At 46.2% G+C, this 27,317-nt stretch overlaps 1 protein-coding gene across 2 annotated transcripts in view; it reads right to left on the reverse strand.

Annotated features, from left to right (window-relative positions):
* Positions 1 to 21,081, reverse strand: part of CYTH3 (cytohesin 3) — a 67,938-nt gene extending 46,857 nt beyond the window's left edge. For both annotated transcript variants that reach the window (XM_066388435.1, XM_066388434.1), the window contains exon 1: positions 20,899 to 21,081. In XM_066388435.1, the coding sequence (XP_066244532.1) occupies positions 20,899 to 20,938 (40 nt within the window). In that variant the 5' untranslated portion in view covers positions 20,939 to 21,081. The remainder of the gene's footprint in view (positions 1 to 20,898) is intronic.
* Between the last annotated feature and the right edge of the window lie 6,236 nt (positions 21,082 to 27,317).

Here is a 27,317-nt window from a genome sequence, read left to right on the forward strand (position 1 = left end):
ACTAACTTAGCTTGCCACATTGTAACTTCTGCTCTCCCGGATCCTAATGGAGTTTACAATCCTGCAAATGCAATTAGCATCATTAGAGTTTTTTCCTCTCAGCCCATTCATTTCACTTGATCTCCATCAACTAGGTTTCCCTTTGGCCTGTTGCCTGATCTCATCTTTCACTCCCTTGTATCAGAGTCTTTCCTGGGTTTAGTTATAAACAGCACAAGGCAGATTCAATATGAAATTTACTTCTAGTTTCTATAATCTTTTCCAAAACTATACTTTTCATCTGCCTCAAAAGTACACCCCCATCCCTTACTTTATTGTGACACGTTGCCCGTTTCTTTTACTTGTTATTGCACATGGACGTCCCAGCCCTTGGGGCTTCTTCACCCTGATGCCCTCGCTCACGGTTCAGTTTTTCACCTAGTCTCCCCCCCCCAAAAAAAAACCCCCACAAAGTGCCTGTTTCTCCTTAGGGTGCTAAATTTGTGTACAGGATGTCTGATGCACGTCTAAATGGCATTACCCAGTCCTGGGTGGTCCAGCTTCAGGGGGTCATCTCTGTAAGTTGGCTTCTCTGTGTGAAGCTACCTTCCATAGTATTTCTGTGATCTGATTTCTGTACAAAATTCTGTCCAGGACGGCTTCCGCTCCAGACAGATGGGGTGCTGCCCGCTGCCCCAGGGAGACCAGCTGCCTGGCAGGGAGAAGCCCTCCCGTTTCAACATGCTGAGCACACGTGTCCTCCGCAGCCCCTCGTCAGCCGCTCCTGGATTCTGCTGCACCACAGGGCAAACCACCCCGTGCGCCCTCTGCTCACTTGGTATCCCCAAGCCTCCCTCACCCTCTTCTCCCCCAGATCATTAGAGCCAAGGGCACGTTCCCTTACACGTGCAACCCTGCTCCGAGTTCTCAGGAAACAGTGATGACTCAGTCCCGGGGCATTCTTCACCCCGTCACTCATGATCCAGTTTGCCACCCTTCCTTCTGCAATCATTTCTATCAGGTGTGATGATTCAAGGGTAGGAAGTAAATGCTAGTGCTTAAGTCACACCTTTGCTCTTAAGTCTCCAATGATCATTTTTTTAAAAGTGTTTCTTCTATCTTCTGAACTCTCTTTGGGGGCCAGCCATGTTTCCATCGAAGTTCTGTATTCCATGGGCGCTCTCACGCTGAGCTCTTCATCTCTCTGGAGGTTCCTGTTGTCTGTACACGTTTAAGATGAGGTGTAGCTGGTTGAGGAGCTTCCTCTGGTGTGGTACAGGGTGCCTTTCTCACTAGATTTCCCTCTTGAATGGAAGGAAAAGAAATCAGACACATTCAAATGACTCCATTTAAATGAAGTGTTCAGAATAGGCAACGTCATAGGGGTAGAAAGTACATTAGTGGTTGCCAGGGGCTGGAAGAATGACTGCTAATGGAGATAGGGTTTTTTCTTTAGGTGATAAAAATGTTCTAAAATTAGGTAGTGGTGATGGTTGCTTAACCACATGAACGTACTAGAAACCACTGAATTGTATACTTTTCAAGGGGTGACTATTATGTTCTGTGAATTATAGTTCAATTTTTTAAAAAGAGAAGAGGTGCTTTATTAGGAAATCAGATCAAGGTTCACAATCCCCCATTCCTGTAACAGCACAGATCAAACACTTCTTCAAGACAGAAGGGTCTCCGATCCTACACAGAGCAACACACCAATCGTACAAATCTGAGAGGCTACCAGACTATTTTTAAGTTAAATAAAATAAAATAAAAATCTATGGCCTGACCAGTGGTGGGACAGGGAGTAAAGCTTTGACCTGGGACACTGAGGACCTACGTCTGAAACCTCAAGGTTGCCAGCCTGAGCATGGGCTCATCCGGCTTGAGTGCGGGGTCGCCAGCTTGAGCAGGAGGTCGTTGGCTCCACAGGAGATCCCCACTCAAGGCACATGGCGAAGCAATCAATGAACAACTCAAGTGCCACAACTATGAGTTGATGCTTCTCATCTCTCTCCCTCTCCAAACCCCCCCCCCCCAAAACCCAACAACTATGGCCTGACCTGTGGTGGCACAGTGGATAAGGCATCGCCCTGGAATGCTGAGGTCGCCGGTTCGAAACCCAGTCAAGGCACATATGGGAAACAACTACAAGTTGAGGCATATCACTTCTCCCACCCCCCTGCCTTTCTCTCTCTCTCTCTCCTCTCTAAAATCAATAAATAAAATTTTCTTAAAATATCGATGAGTAAAAATGGGGCAGGAGAGAGAACAGACATGTAAGAAGTTTCCTGAAGGGTTACAAATACGTGTTCTCCAGTGGGAAGCAGACAAGAGCAGGAGACAGAGCTGGCCTAGTGTCAAACAGGCACAGACTCTCCCAGCCGCCACTCACGCCGTGCAGACCGAGCAGGGATCTGTGAGACAGCGCACGGTTCTCTTCCGTCTGGTCAGTGGCACGCATGCATTCTACCCACGCAAGTGGCTCTGGTTTATTTTTCCTATAAAGTTTAAACAGCCCCAAGGTATCGAACAGTATTTTTGTGCTGAACAACGAATGTAGTTATTACTGATGCCCCGAAGCACAGAAATGTAAAGAGATCGTCTAAAAATAGAGTGTGGAATTTTAAGGGATCCTGTCTGTAAAACCCAACCTGAGAATGATTCGGAGGGTTGCTGCAGAACTGCCTGACTTCTTCACAGGCCGCGCTGGTCTCAAATAGCCCCCAAACAGGATGTCTGGCTGCAATTAGCAGAAATCTGAGAAATCTGACCTCCTCAGCAGAAAAAACGAAAAACAAAATGTTCGAGACGCACAAGTATGTGAAAATCACTGGGCTTATGATAATTACGTGTATGGCGAAAACTATTTTGAAGCACATAGTTCGTCTATAGGGTGATGATGTGTACTTGGTCCTCACGAGACAGAACTGGTTAAAGATACAAAGCTTATCGAAGCAGACTGCAAATCTGAAATTTAATTTGAGCGGCTGATCCTGCTCATACTGGCTGCTTGGTAAACACATAAAGACGAGCACTACTGAACAGACAGACCTAGGAAACCCGGCCGCCTTTCACAGATCGCTGCCCCTCCACGCGGGCACGAGCGAATCTGGACCAGTCCTGCGCTAGGAGGGTTCGGTCCTCTGGGTTCTCACAGTTACTCTTTTCTGCTTCCCACTGAAAACAATACGTCAGCCTCACATATATATTCTCTGGTTACATGGTTATATACACAATATGATTAAAAGGGAAAAACCAAAACGCCCACGAAACTAGTCACAAACAAAATGAGTGCTTCAGGGCGGGATCTAAATCCGTCGTCTGAAAGGGAGACTCCTAGATCCTGCTGCTGTTTCTTGAATACTTTTTTATAGGGTGTCGGTTTTTTTCCCACCCTGCCCTTTCCTTTATTGAACTTTCATACAATGAGTTTGTATGACCATCACCGGATATACTAGCAACAACAAAAAAGTTACAGCTGGGTCCTGTATTAGACTCAGCTGCAGCTCGAGTTTAAAAATGTTTAAGGCCAACAGGAAAGTGCTGAGTGAGGGAAGAAAGAGCAAGACTCGTTCCTGAGAGACTTAAGGTTTGTTCTTGATCCAAGGATCTGGCAGCAAAAGCAACTCTTTTGTGTTATGTAAATATAGTTTGTCTTCTGACATTTTCCAATTCTAGAGTTCATTTCTTTATAAAACCATGGCCGAGTATTAAAATAAAATCCTCAGACTACATTAAGCCAGATAACTAATCACCTCCATATGGGGGTAGGACTGACAAACCACCGTGTGTATCTGTTCCAAATTCACCCACGCACAAATTCCACTGACATCTGAGCCGTTCAGTAACTCCTTTTGGTCACCAATCTAATCCACATTTACCAAAGAACAAGAAAAATGAATGTGACTTTGACCTTGAATCAAGTAGATGATCTTAATATATTTATAAAAATTAAAAATGACATTAAGTAAAAAAAGCACCTCTCTCTCCTGTTTTCACGTGTAATCTAGACTATAGGATGCAAATCATCTTTTAAAAAGCTACTGTCACAACAAAAGGACTTTTTTTTTTTAAGACTGAGGAGATGTAACTAAATACAAGACATAAACCCTGATTAGAGACTATATAGGTAAGAAAAATAGCTATAAAAGACATTTTGAGAACAATTGGGGAAAGCAGAATTCGGACTATATGTGAAATGATATTGTGGAATTCCTGTTAGTTGAAGTATGGTAATGGCTGTGGTTGAGTAAGACAATGTCCTTAGGAACTGGATTTTAAGTATTTATGGATAAACTGTTATGATGTATATATGTATCACTTACTTTCAAACGGTTCAGCAAAAAAACTTGTAGTATATATTAGAGAGAGGTAAAGCAAATGTGACAAAATGTAAGCAATGATGAATTCAAGCAAAAGATATATATAGGTATTCATTGCACTATCCTTTCAACTTTTCTGTAGACTGGAAAAATTTCAGAATACCAAGTTTGGGAAGGAAAGATAAAATAATCACATTGCCAATCATCAGGTAGTATTCCAAAACCCAAACACAACAGTTCTTCAAAAGCATTCTGCTTAGTATAAGAACGTGGGCAAGGGGCTTAACATGTTGATGACAGTTTTAAATGCCTACTAATTGTTTGGGATTTTTAATAAATTCTCCATTAAGTAATGTCTCTTGGGTTTCATGTCCATTTTAAATACAGGAGATCAACACTTAAGGAGATCTCATAACTTAGACAATGACTCCAGGCTGGAAATGCCCAGAGTTGCATATATTTACTTAAAAGTATGTCAACAACAAATAACAGTCAGTTCAGATGTTTAAACAAACTTAAGTATACAGAAAGTAGAGACACAAATTCTCAGAACAAACCATTACCATTACAGTTGACTGTTTTCTGCCTTGAACTGGGGGAATTATCTAAAGTATCCTTCAGTGGCTGACCTGACACAGCAAACAGGCAAAAATTCAGAAATCTTTATTCCCACAGACCACAGGGGGTTAGGGCCTCTCCAGTCCCGCGGGACTAAAATTATTTGGGAAGGAATGGCCGCCTTGTTATCTCTGGCATGACTCATCCCAACAGAGTCAGCCCTGAAGAAGCACTGGCCCAGAACAAGAAAGGCAGCCCACCATGGCTGTGAGGATCCCGTACTGCAGATTCGAAAGAATGAATGAAAGTAACAGTCTCCAGAGAGAGTGGGGGAGGAGGAGGGGGAAGGAGGGAGGGAAGCCATTCTTAGGAACATTAGAAAAAAGGAGCTTCAATGAAACAGCAGAATTACAGAAATCTCATAAAATTAACGACGTACTAAAAGACACACTCACAGACTCTAGCATTTGGGAAGATGTTTGGATTAGGATTACCACCTCAAGACTAGCCTTTTAATCTTTTTTAAACCAGTGAAAGTTGAAATGGCCTTGACTGTCAGTAACTTTTCAACTTGAATTAAGGAAATGGCTCTCCTGTCAAATCTGTCCCTGAAATTCCCAGTCACCAATCTCACTATGTTTCTTGATTGCTGAAACCAAGCTAAAGTGATTAGAAAACTTCTAGATGTTCTTTCTCCCCAAAGGGAGACAGCCGATGACCAGCAACCCACCCTGGCTCAGGCATGAGCTGGGGGCAGGCTCGGATCTCAGCACTTCTGGGCTGACCTGCACCCAATCTCAAAGTGGCCAGAAAGGCTGGGATCCAGACTTTTCTCTCCAGAATGAAAGTCTTTTTTTGTTTGGTTTTTACCCTACCTCAAATCTTCACAAGTACATGAAAAAAGGGCAATAAAATTTCTAACATAGGGCCTGACCAGGCAGTGGCGCAATGGATAGAGCGTCAGACTGGGATGCAGAGGACCCAGGTTCGAGACCCCGAGGTCGCCAGCTTGAGCGCGGGCTCATCTGGGTTGAGCAAAAGCCCACCAGCTTGAACCCAAGGTCACTGGCTCGAGCAAGGGGTCACTCGGTCTGCTGAAGGCCCGCGGTCAAGGCACATATGAGAAAGCAATCAATGAACAGCTAAGGTGTTGCAACGCGCAATGAAAAACTAATGATTGATGCTTCTCATCTCTCTCCGTTCCTGTCTGTCTGTCCCTGTCTAACCCTCTCTCTGACCCACTCTCTGTCTCTGTAAAAAAAAATAGTAATAATAAAAAATAAATAAAAATAAATAAATAAATAAAAATTTCTAACATAGGATGAGCCAGGACACTTCTGAAATAGTCTTCATTATCTCTCCATGCAAACCGCCCACTGTTTGCTAGGGCCATACTGGACCAGAAGACAGGCAGAGAGGCAGGGCCCCAGACTCCTCTGCGGTGGAGGGGGAAAGGTGGAGGCCGTGAGGAAAGTAACAGCTTTAAATCCTAAAACCAAATGTCTAAGCACGAATAGGAGCAGAACCCGGGGGAAATATCTGTTTATATGTTCTTTCCAGATTAAAGAAAAAATTAGTCATGTTCTGCATGTCCAGCTAAATTACTGGGCCTGTGTGAGGCCGGGCTACGAGAGCGCCAGACAAGCGTGGGACACACGCACTGGGACTCTGCTCCCCCGTCTGCTGCGCCCAGGAGGGGACGCCAACAGCAGGTCTGCAGAGCAAGATTCTGAGTCAGGGCCAGACTGACCACAGCAAGGAGGGAAGAAGGCATCCGAGTTTCTTTTGTAAAAAAACAGAAATATCATGGTAACCGTCGGACTAGTCTACAGCTTAACCACTATCCTGAATTAAAAAGCCAAGTTTTAGAAACACATTGCTTACTTTGGGGAATCCACAGCAGACACTGTGATTCCCGAGAAAATGCAACAATTTAGAACACTCATCCAGCATGAGAATTCTTTTGGCATAAGCCAGTGAAAGGCATCCTTTTATTCTCGGGATGTTTTATGCTCTCAGGAGTGCGGTCGGAGCCGAGGCAGAGGCTGCAGTCACTGCCCTCCCACATGGGGGAGAGGCGGCCTCAGCGTGTGAACAGGCTGCACATCTGAAAGTCACTAGCATCGGCCAGTGTTCCCATACTCTAACACAAACAAAAGTGAATTCATTTCTGTCTCCATTCAAAAACTTTTAATCTAATTACTGAAACTTGGGAGGAAAAAAACCATTCTTGATCATTTTATTTCCTCTCTGCTAAAAACTGAAAGGAAGTCCTGTCTTCCAACAGAATATTAAAAGGCCAATGTCAACCACTTTCAATTACTACATTTTAAAAAATGTTGGTGTTAAAATATGAGCACTTACAAGATTGTACCAAAGTGTACTGCGCCACGGTGACATTCTTTTGAGTTAATAATAAAGCTATTGTAATCATCCTAACCCGCACCTCTGTTTCCAAACAAACAACTGGAAACCCCCTTTTGCCCACCTGTGTACATTTAACGAATATCTAGGGAGGAGAGAAGAGGTTTTCTCTGCACAGCACAGCTGAGATCCTTAGTAAGTAAATGAGAATGAAACCTGCTGTTGCTCCAGCCAGGATCAGGCAAGACAGCCCTGGCTCCTGGTTAGAGCGAGACTCTGCCCAGCCAAGTAAACAAGAAGGTGTTTACTGTCCAGCACGACAGGAAGTGTGGAGACCGGGAGGCTCCTGGGTGGATGAAATTCAGCAACTCAACCACATGGTCAAGGATCCAGCTGGTCGTCCTCAGCCTGCGAGCCTGGAACTGGAAAAATCTGAAGGACATTATGAATGCAAGTTAGCTACCCGACTAGGCCAGACAAAATCCATCATAAGAAAAGGAAGCGCCCTGGCCGAGTACCTCAGTTGCTTACAGCGCCATCTGCACATGGCGAGGTAACAGATTCAATCCCCAGTCAGCGCACAGACAAGAATCAACCAATGATGGCAGGGATAACTGGAACAACCAATCAATGTTTCTCTCGCTCTCTCTCTATCTCTCTCCCTAAAAATCAATACATTTTTTAAAAAAGAAGAGGCACTGTTTCCCATATTTATTTTTCTTTCCTTTGTGTGTGTGTGTGTTTATTTTTTTCTGAAGTGAGAAGCGGGGAGGCAGTCAGACAGACTCCCGCATACGCCCAACTGGGATCCACCCGGCATGCCCACCAGGGGGTGATGCTCTGCCCATCTGGGGCGTTGCTCTGTTGCGACAGAAGCCATTCTAGCACCAGAGGCAGAGGTCATGGAGCCATCCTCAGCGCCCAGGCCAACTTTGCTCCAGTGGAGCCTTGGCTGCGGGAGGGGAAGAGAGAGACAAGAGAGGAAGGAGAAGGGGAAGGGTGGAGAAACAGATAGGTACTTCTCCTGTGTGCCCTGGCCGGGAATTGAACCTGGACGGCCGCTCTACCACTGCGCCAGCCGGCCAGGGGTTCCCATGTTTATTTTTCTAAGGAAGACACTTTTCTCAGAAGTACCCTTGCAAACTGCCCTTTACAGCACACTTCTTCCAATCGTAACCTTGCCTGGTTTACAAAATTTTAGATTCACCCGTCCTGGTGATAGGGTCCTCTTTCCCGTGAGTACATAGCTGATCAAATCAGGGTCTTCACAAGGAAGAAAGGGCGGATGGATTTGCATGGGGGACCAACGATGTCTGCTTCAGTCAAATACAGCTGTGAGGACGGCCACAAACTGCATTGCCATGGGCAACAGGGAAATAAGCCAGTTGATCATCCTTCCCCTGAATGTATCTAGATCCCATTTTATGGTTTAAAGTGAAGGGTTGTTATCCAAAAGTTACAGTTTATAAAAAATAAAAAATTTACTATTTTAAAAAATTTATCAGCCACCCTAGCACGTAATTCAATTACAGAAATAGCTAAATAGTGACTGCTTTGATGAACCCCCACATTATCAAATTGTGGCTTTAAAGAACCTCCAGAATGTAAAATAATAAATGCAACCCAGATGTTCGCTAAAAAATGAAAACAAGATTGTTTTTACTTCATAGCAACCAAATAGGTCAACCCATTTCCTCCTTCAGGGAATTCTCAGCGGACCACAAACTCCACTCGAAGGGCATGTGTTTCATATGTATCTGTCCACACAAAAAGGAAACTCCGCTGTCCAAAGTAAACGCAGAAAATTATATGTTCCCATGAAAGTGGATTTGAAAATTGCAGTGAGGCTGAGTCTACGCGTTGCCAAACATCTGGATGAAAACTGAAAAAGAAATCGCTAATTACTGAGATATTGGGAAATACTTCTCAATCATCATTAAAATGTCCAGTTTTATAGCAAACTGCTGTTTTTTTATGTATTAATTATAGGAATAAGTTTTTCAAAAAGGAAAGGACAGTAATTAAAAATAGCTCTGCCGAGAGCTTCACATAAGAACTTATTTTCTGTCCTGTTTGAATAGTGCTCCTGGTGACTTACTGAAAACTAAGTCAGCTCAGAGTAAATTTGCTCTGTGAAAGTAAATTACAAAAATCTTCTTAGCCAACTAAATTGACTCAGGTGAGCCTTTTCTAATATTTACATAATACTGAAAGATATTAATTCCCCCCAAAATGCTTGCTGAACTGCCTCCAGACAAATTATAAGACATTACGGAACCTCACATCCATTCTATTCCCGTCAATTGGGATACTGACATTAACTAAAAAAGTTTGTAAGTCAAACTTCAAAAATGAGGATGGAGACCTATGTATTTTCTACTCTCATTTACATGTCTTACTACTTTCCCCCAACATCAAAATATTTATTACATTTTAAGAAGCTTTTATATACTTTTATAAAACCTATTTTTTTTTCATTTAATCTCACTTCAAAAGTTTCAAGAGTCCTTTAAAAACTGATAAACCTGCTTCCTAAAGGCTCTGCCAATAACTTCTTAAAATTACTCTCTCCTGAAGTTATTTATACTGAGTATATGTGCAGACAAGGTTACTATTCTAACTCCACCTGATATAAAGTATTGTTGGTCCTCTACCAAAATGATCTATTGAGAAATGTTTAGTCAGCTTTCCCCACCAAGTTTGCACCTGTCTGGCTTTCTTTACCTCTAACTCTCATAACAAACTTCCCATTAAGGACCATGCCACGTGCTTTCATTCAGCAAGGAACCACTTCCTCCTAGTTGTGGCACGTCAGTTGTGCACTGATTGCTTTCTCTTATGCGCCTTGACTGAGGAATCCCGCCAAGCCACTGACTCCTTGCTCAAGCCAGCGACCATGGGGTCATGTCTATGATCCCACGCTCAAGCCAGATGAGCCCACACTCAAACTAGGGACCTCAGGGTTTCAAACCTGGGTCCTCTGTGTCCCAGGCCGATGCTCTATCCCAGGGGTCCCCAAACTTTTTACACAGGGGGCCAGTTCACTGTACCTCAGACCGTTGGGGGGCCGGACTATAAAAAAAACTATGAACAAATCTCTATGTACACTGCACATATCTTATTTTAAAGTAAAAAAACAAAACAGGAACAAATACAATATTTAAAATAAAGAACAAATAAATTTAAATCAACAAACTGACCAGTATTTCGATGTGGGGCGCTGCAGCTGCAGACCGGATGTGCGTCATATGACACGCGTTTTCAGAGCCATGACGCGTGCGACCCGTGTCACCGAAAGTAGTCCTGTACTGTACGTGAGCGCCGCCGCCACATACAGTACTTCAGGAGCGGATGCATCCTGTGCTCCTCTCACTGACCACCAATGAAAGAGGTGCCCGTTAAGGAAGTGCAGCGGGGCCGTAGTTTGGGGACCTCTGCTCTATCCACTGCGCTGCTGCCTGGTCAGGCCAAAGAAGTCCAATTTTAATTTTTTTTTTTTTTAATTTATAGAGAGAGGGATAGAAGGGACAGACAGACGGGAACGGAGAGAGATGAGAAGCATCAATCATCAGTTTTTCGTTGTGACACCTTAGCTGTTCATTGATTGCTTTCTCATATGTGCCTTGACCACGGGCCTTCAGCAGACCGAGTAACCCCTTGCTCGAGCCAGTGACCTTGGGCTCAAGCTGGTGAGCTTTGCTCAAACCAGATGAGCCCGCGCTCAAGCTGGCGACCTCGGGGTCTCGAACCTGGGTCCTTCTTCATGCCAGTCTGATGCTCTATCCACTGCGCCACTGCCTGGTCAGGCCAAACAAGTCCAATTTTAAATACCAAAACTGAACTCCTGAGATTCTACTACTGGTAAAAGCTGACTAGTTTGTTGCAGACCAGTCCTTCTGCCAAGAACAACTAAAATAGCTAAACAAAACATAAGCAACAACTGTTTGAAGGTATAAGAGAGCGACCAATGCAGAGAGAACGTAGGAGGCCAAGATTCCAGAGGGGCAAGCCTCATAATCTGAGCCACTTCTCCCCTCGACACGTTTGCCAATTCACAGCAGAAGCTGCGGGTTCAAACAGCTAGGCAGAAGCAAGTAGCTGTGAGTCTGAAGAGGCCAGCAGAGTCTCACACAGTCTCGGGGACTAGTGGGACAAGAATCAGAGCTGAGGGGCTGCCAAGTAGGAGAGGCCCTGGAAACATCATGCCTTTGAGCAAAGACCACCTAAGAGGGATACTCTAGAAGGGTAAATCAGAAGTAAACCAAGCCTCACGATTTTAAAATGATACTTCCCTACTTTAACTGCCTGCCAGAAGCCTCTCTTAAGGAAGACAGCCAGACTCTCAAATTCTCTCTACAATTTTTCACACGCATTCTGTACAATTTAATTAAAGCTTGACAGTCAATCTAGAGTCAAGATAGAGAAACTGGAAACCAAGGGTAAAATAGATAATGGAATATACTGGCCTGACCAGGCGGTGGCACAGTGGATAGAGCGTCAGCCTGGGACACTGAGGACCCACGTTCGAAACTCCAGGGTCACAGGCTTGCACGCAGGCTCAGCAGCTTGAGCGTGGGGTCGCCAGCTTGAGCACTGAATCATAGATATGACCCCATGATTGCTGCCTTGAAGCCCAGGATTGGTGCCTTGAGCAAGGGGTCAGTGGCTCAGCTGGAGCCCCCAGGTCAAGGCACATATGAGAAGCAATCAATGAACAACTAAAGCACCACAACTATGAGTTGATGCTTCTCATCTCTCTCTTCCTTCCTGTCTGTCTGTCTCTCTCTCTTTTGCTAACAAAAAAAAAAAAAAAAAGAGAAAGAATATAATCATAGCCTAGCCAAATATCAGACACAGACTTTTTAATAACTATAATTAATATAATAAATTAGTTGACAAGATGAAAATTGTCAGCAGAAAATTAGAATAAAAAAAAAAAGGATCGGCCCTGGCTGGTTGGCTCAGTGGTAGAGCGTCGGCCTGGTGTGCAGAAGTCCCAGGTTCAATTCCCGGCCAGGGTACACAGGAGAAGCGCCCATCTGCTTCTCCACCCCTCCCCCTCTCCTTCCTCTCTGTCTTTCTCTTCCCCTCCTGCAGCCGAGGCTCCATTGGAGAAAGATGGCCCAGGCACTGGGGATGGCTCTATGGCCTCTGCCTCAGGCGCTAGAGTGGCTCTGGTCACAACAGAATGACACCCTGGATGGGCAGAGCATCGCCCCCTGGTGGGCATGCCGGGTAGATCCCCATTGGGCGCATGCGGGAGTCTGTCTGTCTCCCCATTTCTAGCTTCAGAAAAAAAAAAAAAGGATCAAAAAAATGAAAATAAAAGACAGTAACTGAAATTAAGAACTCAATCGGTAGCAGATTAGATAGAGCTGAAGAAAGAATACACTGGAATCTAGGTCAGAAGAAAATACAGAAAGAAGGGAGAGAGGGAGAGATGAAGACAGAAAGGAGTCTGAGAGCCATTTAGGACATAATGAAAAGGTAGAGTCAGAGGAGAAGAGAGAAGGAATGTGGTCAAAGTAACAAATGAAGAGATAATAACCAAGAATGCTCCAGGTTCATGTAGGATGAAGTCTTGTCATGGCACTACCAAAAAGAACTACCACCACCAATCCCAAGCAGGGCAGACTCAAAGGAAACCATACCTGGACACCTCACAGAAACACAACTGAAAACTAAAGGCAAAGAAAAAACTCTTCAAGGACCCAAAGACACAATACCTTCAAAAGAACAAGACATACAGCTGATTTCTCAACAGAAACAATGGAAGCCAGAAGGCAAAGGAATGACATATTAAAGCACCACAAGGAATTAACTTGGTCACCTACAATTGTACTCCCATTGAAAATATCCTTCAAAAGTGAGGGCAAAATAATGACATTTTTGACCAAAAAAGAAAAGGATCGCTCCGACTGTTTTTTGCCTCGCCCTGCTTCCCAGTCACTAAGCAGCAGCACAGCCCAGAAACCTACAAAGTCATCATTGATGCCTACAGCTCCTTCACCTCTAACCTCCGATTTACTGGGTCCGTTTGGTTCTCCAAAAATATAGCTCCTCACTTGTAAAGAAATGCAAATGTTAAACAGCACACCCTTTCTTACGCAGGAGACAAATGCCAGGAGTTGATTACAGTGCTGAGAAAGCTCCTAGTGAGAAAGCAACCTGTCAGTATCGAGAAAAACTGAAAGCAAACCTATAGAGCCCACCACTGTGATTCTAGAGAAAAACTTTCACAGGTCTGTAAAAGGAGAAAAGCCGAAGGACTTCACCTTATTGTTTCTAACACTGTATAATCAGCCCAAAAGTCCCACACAGGACAAGGTAAATAAAACGTTACAGCAGTTCACCTCACCTGTGGTGGTCCAGTGGCTAAAGCATCAACCTGGAATGCTGAGGTCGCTGGTTCAAAGTTCCAGGTTTGCCAGTCAAAGCACGTAAGAGAGGCAAATAGAACTTTTTTTTTTTTTTACAGGGATAGAGAGAGAGTCAGATAGAGGGATAGATAGGGACAGACAGACAGGAACGGAGAGAGATGAGAAGCATCAATCATCAGTTTTTCGTTGTGACACCCTAGTTGTTCATTGATTGCTTTCTCATATGTGCCATGACCGTGGGCCTTCAGCAGACTGAGTAACCCCCCCCGCCCCCCCACCCACCCCCCACCCCCGCTCGAGCCAGTGACCTTGGGTCCAAGCTGGTGAGCTTTGCTCAAACCAGATGAGCCCATGCTCAAGCTGGTGACCTCGGGGTCTCGAACCTGGGTCCTTCCACATCCCAGTCCGACGCTCTATCCACTGCGCCACCACCTTGGTCAGGCAAATATAACTTGATGCTTCCTGCTCCTCTCCCCCTGCTTCTTTCTCTCTCTCTCTCTCTCTCTCTCCCCCTTCTCTAAATTCAATAAATAATTTTTTAAGTTACAGCAGTTACAATAAACAGGGTCTATAACGCTAACCCCAGCTAACCCCAGCGATAGCTTCCTCATTGGTGTCCCCATGTTCCCCTCCTCCAACCATTATCCACTCAGCAAGGAATACGGCCTCTGAAGCCATATTCTTCAGAGGTCATACGAAGAATGCCCCAAGGGCCTGGGTTCAAATCTCAGCTCCACTATCCGCTAGCTGTGAAATTTGAGCCAAGTTACTTAGCTTCCTTGTGTCTCCATTTTCCATCTACATCTGTAAATGGTGAAAAAAATATTAAGTACTTAATAGGGTCACTTTGAAAAGTAAACAGGTTAAACTATGTAAAGCAAACAGAACAGAATACAACACAGAGAGCAGTATGTAAATATTAGCTAAAATTATTAAAAGGTAAATCAAATGTCATTCCCCTATTTAAGATCCTCCCTTCCTCAAAACAAAATGTGAATCCCTCACCGAAACCGCCTGGCATGGCCCTGGGCTTCTCTCCCCACTCCATTCCCTGCTCAGGCTGCACAACGCCTCCTTCAAGCCTCTGGACACCTTTCCAGCCCCACGCTCACCCCTCTGGCCCGTCCACTATACCCCTTCAGGTACATGAAAGACTCTTCCTCCAGGAGGCCTTCCCTTACCACCTACCTGGCTGGACTCACTCTTCTGCCCCTGACCCCCCCCCACACACACACACACACCCTTCCCCCACCCCAGATTTCTTTCAACACACTTTACATAATTTGCAATTATTTTACATATCCGTTTTCCTTTTCTGTTTGTCTGCACCTAAACAGAAGCTCCATTGAAGGCAGGAAATTCACCTGCCTTCCTCACAATTCACCCTTGTGCCAAGCATAGGACTTGCTTGGCCTTTTAGAGGGATGCTAGCAGTACTTGTTGAATAACTACTCTAGAAAGGAGTCCACTGAGCATCCTCTAAAATTACCTACCATGTCATTTTCAAACATTCAAAAGAATGGTGGTTAATTTCCTATGCATAGACTGAAAAAACAGGCAATGTATTTTATAACATTTATTTTATACTATTTACGTTACTTTCCAATATAGCAAAAATTGAATATAGTAAAAATTTTGAATATAGTAAAAAAATACTATATTTTGAATATAGTAAAAAATATATAGTGTTTTCTTAACAGCAAGCATATTGTTTTGTGAAATTGTTTTCTCGTTTTGAAGAAAAGTAGAGCCAGACTTAGTTAAAAAAAATTTTTGTTAATTTCAAAAATATATAGAGAGTCATATAGCAAAAAGTTTTCTTTGCACCTAACGTTCCCCATCTGCCCAGTTCCCATCACCCTCCCTAACAGGTCACCTTTGTTATTAGTTCCTTGTTGAGCCTTCCTGAGAATTTCCAAGCATATGCAAGTACTTCTTTATTTAAAAAAAACAAAACAACAGAAATGGTAGCATACAATGAACATTTTCCTACACTTTGTTTCTGTAACCTAGTAGAATATTTTGGAGATATTTCTCTATTGATCCATATAGAGCCTCCTGGTTCCTTTTTACAACCTCACAACTTCATCCACCATCTGGGGTAGTAAAATTCGTTCCCTGCTGAGGGACACTCAGGTCATTTAACTATTACAAACAATGCAGTGAATAATCTCTCACATGTATGCTGCCTCACACATGTCCAAATATGCCCCCAGGTTTAATTCCTTGAACTGGTATTGCTGGGTCAAAGGATTTATACACTTGAAATTTTTTTCAATGTTTATTTTATTGATTTTAGAGAGAGAGGAAAGAAGAGAAAGAGAGAGAGACAGGAACATCGATCTGTTCTTGTATGTGCTCTGACCAGGGATCAAACTGGCAACCTCTGCTTCGGGACAATGTTCTAACCAACTGAGCTATCTGGCCAGAGCTACACTTGAAATTTTTTCATTTGTTTGTTTGTTTGTTTGTTTTTTACAGAGGCAGAGAGAGGGAAAAATAGGGACAGACAGACAGGAACGGAGAGAGATGAGAAGCATCAATCATCAGTTTCTCGTTGAGACACCTTAGCCGTTCATTGATTGCTTTCTCATATGTGCTTTGATTGTGGGCCTTCAGCAGACTGAGTAACCCCTTGCTCAAGCCAGTGAACTTGGGTCCAAGCTGGTGAGCTTTGCTTAAACCAGATGAGCCTGCGCTCAAGCTAGCAACCTCGGGGTTTCAAACCTAGGTCCTTCCGCAACCCAGTCCGACGCTCTATCCACTGCACCACCGCCTGGTCAGGCTACACTTGAAATTTTTTTAAAGCTGTTGCCTAATGCCCCTACATCTATGGGATCCTCCCAGAGAAAGAGAATTCCTCTAGGAGCTGAAACAGAGGGAATTTCATACAAGGAATTGGTTGCACACATAATGGAAAAGCTAAATTATACAGGAAATGGTAAGACAACCCACACATTAGCAAGAGCTAGACAATACTACCAACCTCTAAGTTGGAGGGTCAAAGGTTTTTCCAAAGCCTGGAGCTGGGTCAATGGGCACACAGAATTAGAGCCAAAAAGGAGGCCAGGCAACTGCCAGTCAATGAGGGAGAACGAGAGGAGAGAGCCTGGCTTCTCCCTTTCTCCTGACAGCCGGTCTCCCACCACAGCTCCCAGGGGCCAAACCTCTCCCAAGCCAGCAGACCCAGAAGTCTGGGAAATGTTGCTGCAGGGTGAGCTCATCTGCAGGGGAAGGGCAAGCAGAGTGGACCTGAGCCAGCAGGACACAGGCAGACCATGCCTCCCTAAGAGCTGTAACTAATTGACACTCCCATCGCCAACAGATGGTTTCAAACAGGGGGGTGATTGGTTGCCTGACAGGTGAAACCCGGGATCTCAACGTTGCGGTAATTTATACTTATTTTATTCAGTAGGGCTGAGCATCTTTTCACGTGACATAGAGACTTAATCCTCCTCCTCTACACTGGCTGGGTTGGGGAGATGGGGAGGGAGAAATGAGGGAAGGCCAGTCCAGTTATTCACCTCATCTGCCCAGATGGTCCATTCAGGAACATCAATCAGACAGATTCCCAAACTGAGCATTAAGACGGTGGCAAGAAGCCAAACTAACCAGTCACCTGCCAAGTAGACACACATCTCAAGAACTGTTTTAGAAAAACTGAATGGCAACAGAGCCCCAAAGGAATGAACCCTATTCTGACTGCACGCTGCACACATTATAACTAACAATGCGTTCCTGTAATCTCATACCCCCACTTACTTCCTCCTCAGCATTGCCTCCCAGCCACTCATATCACCATCCTCTCCCCTTATCTTGCATGGAAAGAACAAATAATAATACCCTGCACAAAATTTAAGTTATAAAAACAGCAAGGATCATTTTCTTTTAAAGTCTTTTAATCCAACCAGCACACTAGCAAAAAGCTTTTAAATTATCTTTCGCCCCTGCCTTAACTCTTGGAATAGACTATTTACCCTATCTTATAAACAGCTGAAACTGACTTCCTCGATCCAGTTCAGTTTCGTCCTATATTCTGTACTCTGAAATGTAACTCCAAAAGTGTTATGTTTTAAAATTGGCTGGCAAATGACTCTATGGTCTTTCTAAGGACCAAACATTATATTTTAAAAACATAAATTTTAAAGCAAAGAATTTTTTTTAAAAGCATGAATTTTAGCCTGACCTGTGGTGGCACAGTGGATAAAGCGTCAACCTGGAAATGCTGAGGTCGCCGGTTCGAAACCCTGGGCTTGCCTGGTCAAGGCACATATGGGATGTGCCTTGATGCTTCCTGCTCCTCCCCCCATTCTCTCTCTCTCTCTCTCTCTCTCTCTCTCTCTCTCTCTCTCTTTCACTCTCTCTAAGATGAATAATTTTAAAAAAAATAATTAATTAAAAGCATGATTTTAAAGCAAAGCATTTTTTTAGAAATATAAATGGTAGTAACTAATGAAAAAAACATAATAAAGAGGTAGTTTAATTTCAAAACCTCCAGCAATAGCCTGACCAGGCAGTGGCACAATGGATAGAGCATTGGACTGGGATGCGGAGGACCCAGGTTCAAGACCCCGAGCTCGCCAGCTTGAGCGTGGGCTCATCTGGCTTGAGCTAAAAGCTTACCAGCTTGGATCCAAGGTCGCTGGCTCGAGCAAGGGGTTACTCAGTCTGCTATAGCCCCCCAATCAAAGCACATATGAGAAAGCAATCAATGAACAACTAAGGGGTTGCAACGAAAAACTGATGATTGATGCTTCTTATCTCTCTCTGTTCCTGTCTGTCTGTCCCTATCTATTCCTCTTCTTGACTCTGTCTCTGTAAAAAAATTAAATAATCTCCAGCAATTAAGAGTTAAATATAAGCACAACAAATTTATACAATAATCACTATATGACATTTCAAAATTCTTAAGATTTTCACTTTTTCAAAAATATGCTTATTCTAAGGTTGCCAAACATACTTTTAAGTGTCTCCCATAATGCAAGGAAGAAAGATTTAAGTAAACCATATGAAGGTTAAACGTTGTTTTCCTGCACCTCACATGCTGCCTGGAGTCTTAGTAGACAATCAATAAATATCTATTTATTATTGACTGTTCCAGTGAGGTGAATTAAATCATACGTTAACATAACCATACCCTTTTCCTATTGCAGGGTAAAATTTTTATAACTTTTTGTTGTTGTTCAAATTTGAAAGTAATACACATCAATCCAGAAACTTGGAAAATACAAATAACTAAGAAAATATAGTACCACCAGTTTTTACATTTAGACCATGATGTATAAAACTGCTTATTTTTAATGGTTGTAAAACAATTCAGCCAACAATCTTCCCATAGTCTACCCTCACCAGTCTCCTATTGGGCACTGCTGTTTCCAATTTCCTACTGTTATAGTGTAACGCACATCCTCACACAGAGTGTTTTTTTGAATTTCAAAATTGTTCTCCCTGAAGAGATATTAATCACATACTTTTAATACTTAATTCCACACTTGGTTATAGTCCTCAAGATCTAGAAACTGCTAGGGGACAATGGCTTCCTTTTTTTTTTTTTTTTTTTTTTACCTTGAAACCTACTTTACTTTCAAGCCTTCTACATTCCTTTATCCAAACGGTCAGAACACCTCCCAAACAAAATTGTCAGTAGGGAATCTAGTCTATAATATTGTCCTAACCTATGCAGGGTGCCAGATGGTTACCAGAATTATCAGGGGATCGCTTCGTAAATTATAGAATTGTCTAACCACTATGCTGTATGCCTGAAATTAATACAAAAAAAAATTTTTTGAACGTCAACTGTAACTGAAAAATAACATTTTTAAAGCTGTCAGACATCACAAAACTAAAAAAGAAACAAACAAAAACAACTAAATGGAACCACCTTCCCCCAAAATATCGCCACCCAGCTGGCTACTTTGACTCAAATGTCCAACGCTTAAATATTACCGTCGGTTTTTTATTTTAAAAAAAAAAAAAAAAAGCCACTGCTCTGTGGGTTGCGCCCCCCAAATTGCGAGAGGCAGGAAGCACGTCTTTCCAGAGCCCGTGCCTCAAGTCTACAGACAGGCACAGCCTGGCTGGAGGAGGGTTAGCAACTGGGCTCCGTTTCCACAGCACTTTCTTTCACAAACAACACGCCCACTCGGTGCCACCGTGCGGTCCCCAGCTCTCACTGTGACAACCGAGCTCGCCAAATGCTCATCGCTGCTGCCAACTTCCTCCCGTCGCCGCCGCCTCGCTCGCGCCGGCCCGAACGCTCCCACTTAAGCAGCCCTGAAGTTCTCGGCGGCACCTGGACGAACCGCTTCGTCCCCGAAGCCTTCCAGGCTTTGCTGCTCATTCGCACGGGCAGCCGCTCCCGCGGCCTGTCATTAAGATTTTTTTTTTTTCTTCCCCTTTCGCAAAACGCTCCCTTAGAACCGGGGGTTCTGATGGTTCGATGTGTCAGCAAGAAAGGAGGTCTTGTGGTCAAAGCACTTCGGCTCTTCCTGTAACATTAAAGGGTGTCACCCCTTGTCTTCCCGAACCCACGACCCCCAGTCCCCGCCACAGGCAAGTTATTCGGCTCAAAGGCGTAATGCGCAGCACGACACAAGAGTCATCTGTATTCCACTAAATGATTTACAACAAACGCGACTCTTGCAGCGACAGGGAACCGAGCGTCAGGCCGGCGGCGGGTTGTGGGGTCTCCGCTCCGGACTTCTTTGTCGCGAACTCGGGGTCACGTTCCCGGTTTCGTAAAATGCGAGCGCTCCGGCGGGCCCCTCCTCGTTGGGGCGACCTCGCCGAGCACTTCAGACCCAACATCGAGGAAGCTGTCACGATCTCCAGCCTCCTCCCCGCACCGGCCCCTCGTGGACCCGGGGGACCCCCAATTCAAAACTTTCCCTCCCCATCTCCGCGGGCTCCCCCACTTCCCAGCACCTGAGAAAGGCGCTGCGGGTCCCCCTCCGGCTGGGCTCCGGAGGGCGTGGATGCCCTTGGTGACAGGAGGCGGGGAAGGTTGCCTCCAAGGTGCCCCACCCCGGAGAAGACCCCGAGCCCCGGCCCCGGACTCCGGGGGCCCCAGCTGGCTCGGCGGCGACCCCGCCCGCCCTCCTCCGGAGCCCCCGGAGCCCCGCCTATGTCCCCGGGTTCCGTGCGCCGCGGGCCTCGGCGGCCACCGGCCAGCACCAACGCTGCCGGGAGCCCGTCTCCCCCTCGGGCGGCCCGGGACCCCCGGACCCCGCTCCCGTCCGCCGCGCCCCGGAGCCCCGCCCCAGGCCGCCAGCCCGGCGGGCCACACCTCCGACACTCACCGCCACCGCCCTCGCCGCCGCCACCGCCGCCTTCGTCCATCTTGAGGCCGCTCCCGCTGCCGGCGAGCCCGGGGCCGGCGGGCGAGGGACCGCGGGCGGGGGGCGCCGCGGGAGCAGAGCGCGCGGCCAGCTCGGGCAGCACGCGCGGGCCGGGTCGCGGCCCGGGCCTCCTCCCGCCGGGCGGGGCGCTCGCGCTCGGCGGCGCCGTCACGTGACGCCCAGGCCCCGCCCCCGGTCGCGATGGGCGGGGCCCGAGACGTGCTGCCCCGCCCTGACCCGGCGGTCCGAGAGCTACCGCCTTTAGAAGCGACCCTCGGGCGCAAACCGCGTGTGGACACCTGCCTGGCCCCCGCCGCCTTGGAGCAGCCTGGGGACGGCCGTGGGTCGGGACACGGCGATGTCCACTCTACAAAACCTGGCGGCGAGGGGACCTCCTCGCACGTGCACTCAGGAAAAGGGATCCAGACACGCGCAGTCTTCCAAAGTCAGCCCTCTCCCCCACCCCTCACCCCCCAGCTCCGAGATATTTCAAATTCAAGCCTTTCAGATGTCTGATGTGTAATGGAGACGCTCCTTTCCTGACAACGAGTGCACTTTAAAATGAACAAAGTGTAATGCTTATAAAGCAGCGTCAGCATGAGGTCCCGATCCGCCACACCTGGTGCCCACGCACTGCGGGCTCTGCAGGCACTGGCCGGGGTGGCCTCAGATGCCCTTGCAGCCTCGCTCCTGGCTCTCTTGGGAAGCTGCCAGCTGCCCTGGATTTAGGATGCAGAAGGAGCTCTGAATTCAATTTCCCGTGGCACAGCCAGGGTCCTTGGCGCGGGCCTCCTGGGCAGAAGGCCTCAGCTCGCCCCTGTTCCAGGTCTTCTATGAATCACTTTTTTCGCTCCACACAGCTTGCTTCCAGTAACTCCTCTAAAGCATGAATGTGGCCCCTCCCTCCCGAGCCTTTCTGCTCTTTTTGCTTGAACTAAATTGCATTAAAGTAAATGAAACATTGTAATGGAGGATATAATTCATCTCGGATATCATTTTCCAGCAACTGTTTCCTATTGACAAAGGGCCCACTGAGTGGAAGGATCCTTCTGCCATCGTTTATCAACGTGGACGGTGTTCACCTTTTTTGTTCAAGGTTTTGGAAATGATTTCAAAGAACTCAACCTCAATATTCTCAAGAACTGAACGCACAGCATTCTGGTGCTTCTCAAGCCACCAGACACACTTCTGAGTGCTGATGAAATGGTTGGCAGCTTATGTGACAAAAGATGCAACTGAAAATGGGTCTGGGCATCAGGAGATGCTGGTTTGAGATTTGGCTTCGTGATCTGGTTCCCGTAAGCTTGGTTATCTCCGAGATCACACTGTAGTGACTGAGAAAAATGACAGCATACTTGGAACTTGATAATGTGATATCTGGAGCTTTGATGCTATCAGTTATAAATACTTTCAAATGTCAATTCCTACTTTTTTAGGTTTCTTAGAACGTGATCCATAGGTGCTTCTCTTCAAGTCTGAATCTGAAAACTGCTTCTCTGATCTCCATCAAAGCTGATTTCCATCAGAATACAGCATAGCCCAGTTATTTGCAGACAGAATATTATATTATCCCCACAGCTTATCCTGAGCCTCCCCGTTTCTACAAAACCTGCAAAAATGCTAGCAGAAGAGAGCTAAGGGTGCCATCTCTGCGCTTGAATGGAGAAATTGGAAGACTTCAAAACCTTCACTACTCACCTACAACAAATGAGTGCCGCACCCCCTCAAATCAATCAATAGGCCCTGGCCGGGTGGCTCAGTGTATAAAGCATCGTCCAGGCACGATAAGGTCAGGGGTTCGATTCCCTGGTCAGGGCACATACAAGAAGCAATCACTGAGTACACAACTAAGTGGAACAAGGAGCTGATGCTTTCTCTTTTCCCCACCCCCAATCAATGAAAACATTTTTTAAAAAAACTGAAGTCAGGCCCTGGCCGGTTGGCTCAGCGGTAGAGTATCGGCCTGGCGTGCGGGGGACTCGGGTTCGATTCCCGGCCAGGGCACATAGGAGAAGCGCCCATTTGCTTCTCCACCCCTCCCCCTCTCCTTCCTCTCTGTCTCTCTCTTCCCCTCCCGCAGCCAAGGCTCCATTGGAGCAAGGATGGCCCGGGCGCTGGGGATGGCTCTTTGGCCTCTGCCCCAGGCACTAGAGTGGCTCTGGTCTCAGCAGAGCGACGCCCTGGAGGGGCAGAGCATCGCCCCTGGTGGGCATGCCGGGTGGATCCCGGTTGGGCGCATGCAGAAGTCTGTCTGACTGTCTCTCCCCGTTTCCAGCTTCAGAAAAATACAAAAAAACAAACAAACAAACAAAAAAAAAACCCTGAAGTCAATAAAATAAAGGTTAAGAAAGTACTTTACTACTCAAATTACTATCTACTGAAAAGATTCGATTTTTTAAAGAAGAGCTGCTTTTCAGTATCTTTTCTTTTTTTAAAAGAGAGAACGAGTCATCAATCTGTTCCTATATGTGCCCTGACCCGGGATCCAAGCGGGAACCTCAACCCTTGGGGACAATGCTCTCACCAGCTGAGCTACCCAACCAGGGCTCCAATATGTCTTAAATCCCACCAACACGGTTACCTAGTCTGCTCACATGCAGGCCGCTCTTACCTACAGGGACATCGAGAACCCTAGTTCTCCACAAAGATCGGCATTCGCTTTCTGTCCAGCAGCTTATGGGTGGTGGTCTTACATGTTGAAAGCTTTATAAGTAAAAAAATTTTTTTTTAAGATTTTCCCTATTCGTTTTAGATAGAGGAGAGAGAGAGAGAGAGAGAGAAAGGCAGGGCTGGGGGGAAAGAGCTGGAAGCATCAACTTGTTGTTGCTTCCTGTATGTGCCTTGACGGGGCAAGCCCGGGGTTCCAAACCGGCGACCTCAGCATTCCAGGTCAACGGTCTCTCCACTGTGCCACCACAGGTCTAAGTAAGTTTTTAAGGAAAACAATTCATGCAGGAGACATCACCCCACGATAACAAGGGTTAAATCCTTGTCGCAAACATTCAGTTAGAGAAAACTATTTTGGCACCTGTCCCAGGTGCTGAGACTATGATGATGAAAGAGATAAGATGCTGTCTCTCTCTGGAAGGGATCTCTGACCTAAAAGACATACAGCCATTAAGCAAATAATTACATAAATAATGATTTAATTGAAACGTTGACATTCGACTCTCCTTTGAGATTTTCTCACAGTGTTTGCTGTTTCCCGTGTATTGCCTTTGCAGCCATGACACTCCTTCAGACCAAGTGCGTCGCCTGTGTGTGTCCCGTCGCCAGGAGCCACTGTAGGGGAGAAAGCAGCAGTATTTGTTGCTGCTGCCGGAAAAACAGGGCGATCAAAAGCAGGAGCCATCTTAAAAACATTTTCAGACCCATGTAGCCGCCCTTTGACCATTGCAGTAATAGTTTTTAAAAAATCAAGAATGTGGCCCTGCCCGGTTGGCTCAGTGGTAGAGCGTCGGCCTGGTGTGTGGAAGTCCCGGGTTCGATTCCCGGCCAGGGCACACAGGAGAAGCGCCCATCTGCTTCTCCACCCCTCCCCCTCTCCTTCCTCTCTGTCTCTCTCTTCCCCTCCCGCAGCTGAGGCTCCATTGGAGCAAAGATGACCCGGGCGCTGGGGATGGCTCCTTGGCCTCTGCCTCAGGCGCTAGAGTGGCTCTGGTCGCAACAGAGCGATGCCCCGGATGGGCAGAGCATCGCCCCCTGGTGGGCATGCCGGGTAGATCCCGGTCGGGCGCATGCGGGAGTCTGTCTGACTGCTTCCCCGTTTCCAGCTTCAGAAAAATACAAAAAAAAAAAAAAAAAATCAAGAATGTGCCCTGGCCGGTAGCTCAGTTGGTTAGAGCATTATTATCCTGATAGGCCAAGGTTGAGGGTTCAGTCTCTTGTCAGGGCACATACAAGAGTCAACCAAGCAATGCACAAATGAGTGTAACAACAAATCAATATTTCTCTCTCCTCCTTCCTCTCTCTTTCTCTCTCTCTCTCTCAAATCAATCAATCAATCATTTTTTTTTAAATCAAGAATGTGCACATTCCAGTTCCAGGGAGTTCAGAGGCCTTCTTTGTACATTCATCTCCATCTTCCACGTGGAAGTGTGAAATCGAAGAGAAGTGTCCTTTCCCGATTCTAAGGTCACAACAGTCAAAACCCTGCTGTGTCTGCCTTCTTCATGCTCGACCAGGAAGAAGCCGCCCAGACTACCCGAGCTCCGGCTGCTTCCAGACCCTGCCCAGAGCAGATCCCATCTCCTCCGACACTGGTCATGAAATGCAGACACAGCAGGGACCGCTAGCAGATGGGAGCCTTGACTAATCCGTTACATCTGCTCCGGGGTCTAGTCTAGTCCAGTCCAGGGAAGGCGCCCACAGCAGCCAGCTCACGGTAGCTCACGGTCAGCTGATGGCCACGAAAGGAAAGCAACGTTTTCTGAAATCTAATTTTTTTTTTTTTTTAGAATTTTTTTTTAATTTTATTTATTCATTTTTAGAGAAGAGAGAGAGAAAGACAGAGAGGGAGAGAGAGAGAGAGAGAAGGTGGGGAGGAGCTGGAAGCATCAACTCCCATATGTGCCTTGACCAGGCAAGCCCAGGGTTTCGAACCGGTGACCTCAGCATTTCCAGGTTGACGCTTTATCCACTGTGCCACCACAGGTCAGGCTCTGAAATCTAATTTGATCTAGGACAGAAAACACCTCATTGGAATAGAGAGGATCTTGTGCAGATCGGCATTCTCCACTCTGCCCAGGCAAACAGCAAGGGTCCACGTGTCAAGTCACCTCCCCATTAAATTTTCAAAAGCCCAGACATCGTGTCCTTCCTAGCATCCCGTCTCTCTTTCCAAATGTTCGATGCGGTTCGCCTTGGTCAAGTTCCCCTCTCTGGAATCCACACAATTGACATCAGTTCTCTGGCCTCATCAAGGGCGGCTTAATTCCTTTTAGATTGATTAGTAACTTGCATTTTTGCAAGAACAAAGGCAGTGAGATTTCGCACCAGTGGAAAACTTGGCAAAAAAATAAATAAATAAATACTATTAATAATAATAATAATTTGGCCACCATGTTAAGCTATTTGCCTTCAGAAGAAAAAGCATTATACCCATTGAAAGCAGCATCAGTAATAAGTTATTACATACAAGGTGTCTTCTATAGTAATAAAAAGCAGTGTTATTTTTATCTAGTTCTTCATTTTTATTATATGTCTCCGGTCTACTAAAAGCAAAAACAAACAAAAATTTTCGTCCCATTTGAAAACATCCCCTTCAGAACTTGACCTGCGTCTGCAGTGTGCAGCTTGAAGTCATCAGGAAAACCCATCAGGGGACGCAGAGTGTACTATCGGACAGGCAATTAAAAAGAAAAAGGGTGAGAATGACAAACATGGGGACAGGGAACATCTGTCTGTGATCGTGGTCCTCTGAATAGAAAGTGTGCTCCCAGCCAGCCACCAAGCAACAGAATAGCTTCCGTCAAGGAGTGCTGTGTGACCCAGAGGGTCCAGCTGTGTCCAAGCAAAGGTGATTCTGCAATTCGACTTGAAGGATGGTCCAAGTCAGCCAGGAGTTCAGGTCAATCGTTGCCTTTGTAAAGAGGCCACCCGACACCCACCTAACACCAGTCATTACGACCCAACCCTGACTCATCACAGCCCGCCGCCTCCAGTAACTGCATAACACAGGCACTTCCATGTCTGACTGTGTGACCTTGGGCAGGTTGTTTCACCTCTCTGTGCCCTAGTTTTTGCATCTGAAGTGGAACCAACAACTCTCCCCCCGTGCGCTTACCCTGAGAGCTAGAACGAGACGCTAACGTCCACGCAGTGTGTGGCACACGGGAAGTGCTCGGTCAGTGCGTACCAGTGTTAGGCACCCAAGTACGCAGACTGGGAGACAAAACGGAATCTCAGTGAGGGCTCCCCCCTGTCACTGCCACCTTCTAGCTGCTGTCTTTCCCTCCAGGCCTTCTGGAACGTTCCCTGCCCCGTGTCCTCTGCTTAAGAATAATCCCCACATTTCATCCATCATCCGGCCTCTCAAGAACTGGGTTCTTAGGGTCACGGTCACACGCATGTGCATTTCCAAAAGGGAACCAGGGGACTCTGGGTCCCTTCTTTTTTTTTTTTTTTTTTTTTGTATTTTTCTGAAGTTAGAAATGGGGAGGCAGTCAGACAGACTCCCGCATGCACCCGGCCGGGATCCACCCAGCATGCCCACCAGGGGGCGACGCTCTGCCCATCTGGGGCATCGCTCCGTTGCAACCAGAGCCACTCCAGCCCCTGAGGCAGAGGCCACAGAGCCATCCTCAGCGCCTGGGCCAACTTTGCTCCAATGGAGCCTCGGCTGTGGGAGATGAAGAGACAGACAGAGAGGAAGGAGAGGG

The sequence above is a fragment of the Saccopteryx leptura genome, chromosome 6 (assembly GCF_036850995.1).
Source record: "Saccopteryx leptura isolate mSacLep1 chromosome 6, mSacLep1_pri_phased_curated, whole genome shotgun sequence".
NCBI classification, from domain to species: Eukaryota; Metazoa; Chordata; class Mammalia; order Chiroptera; family Emballonuridae; genus Saccopteryx; species Saccopteryx leptura.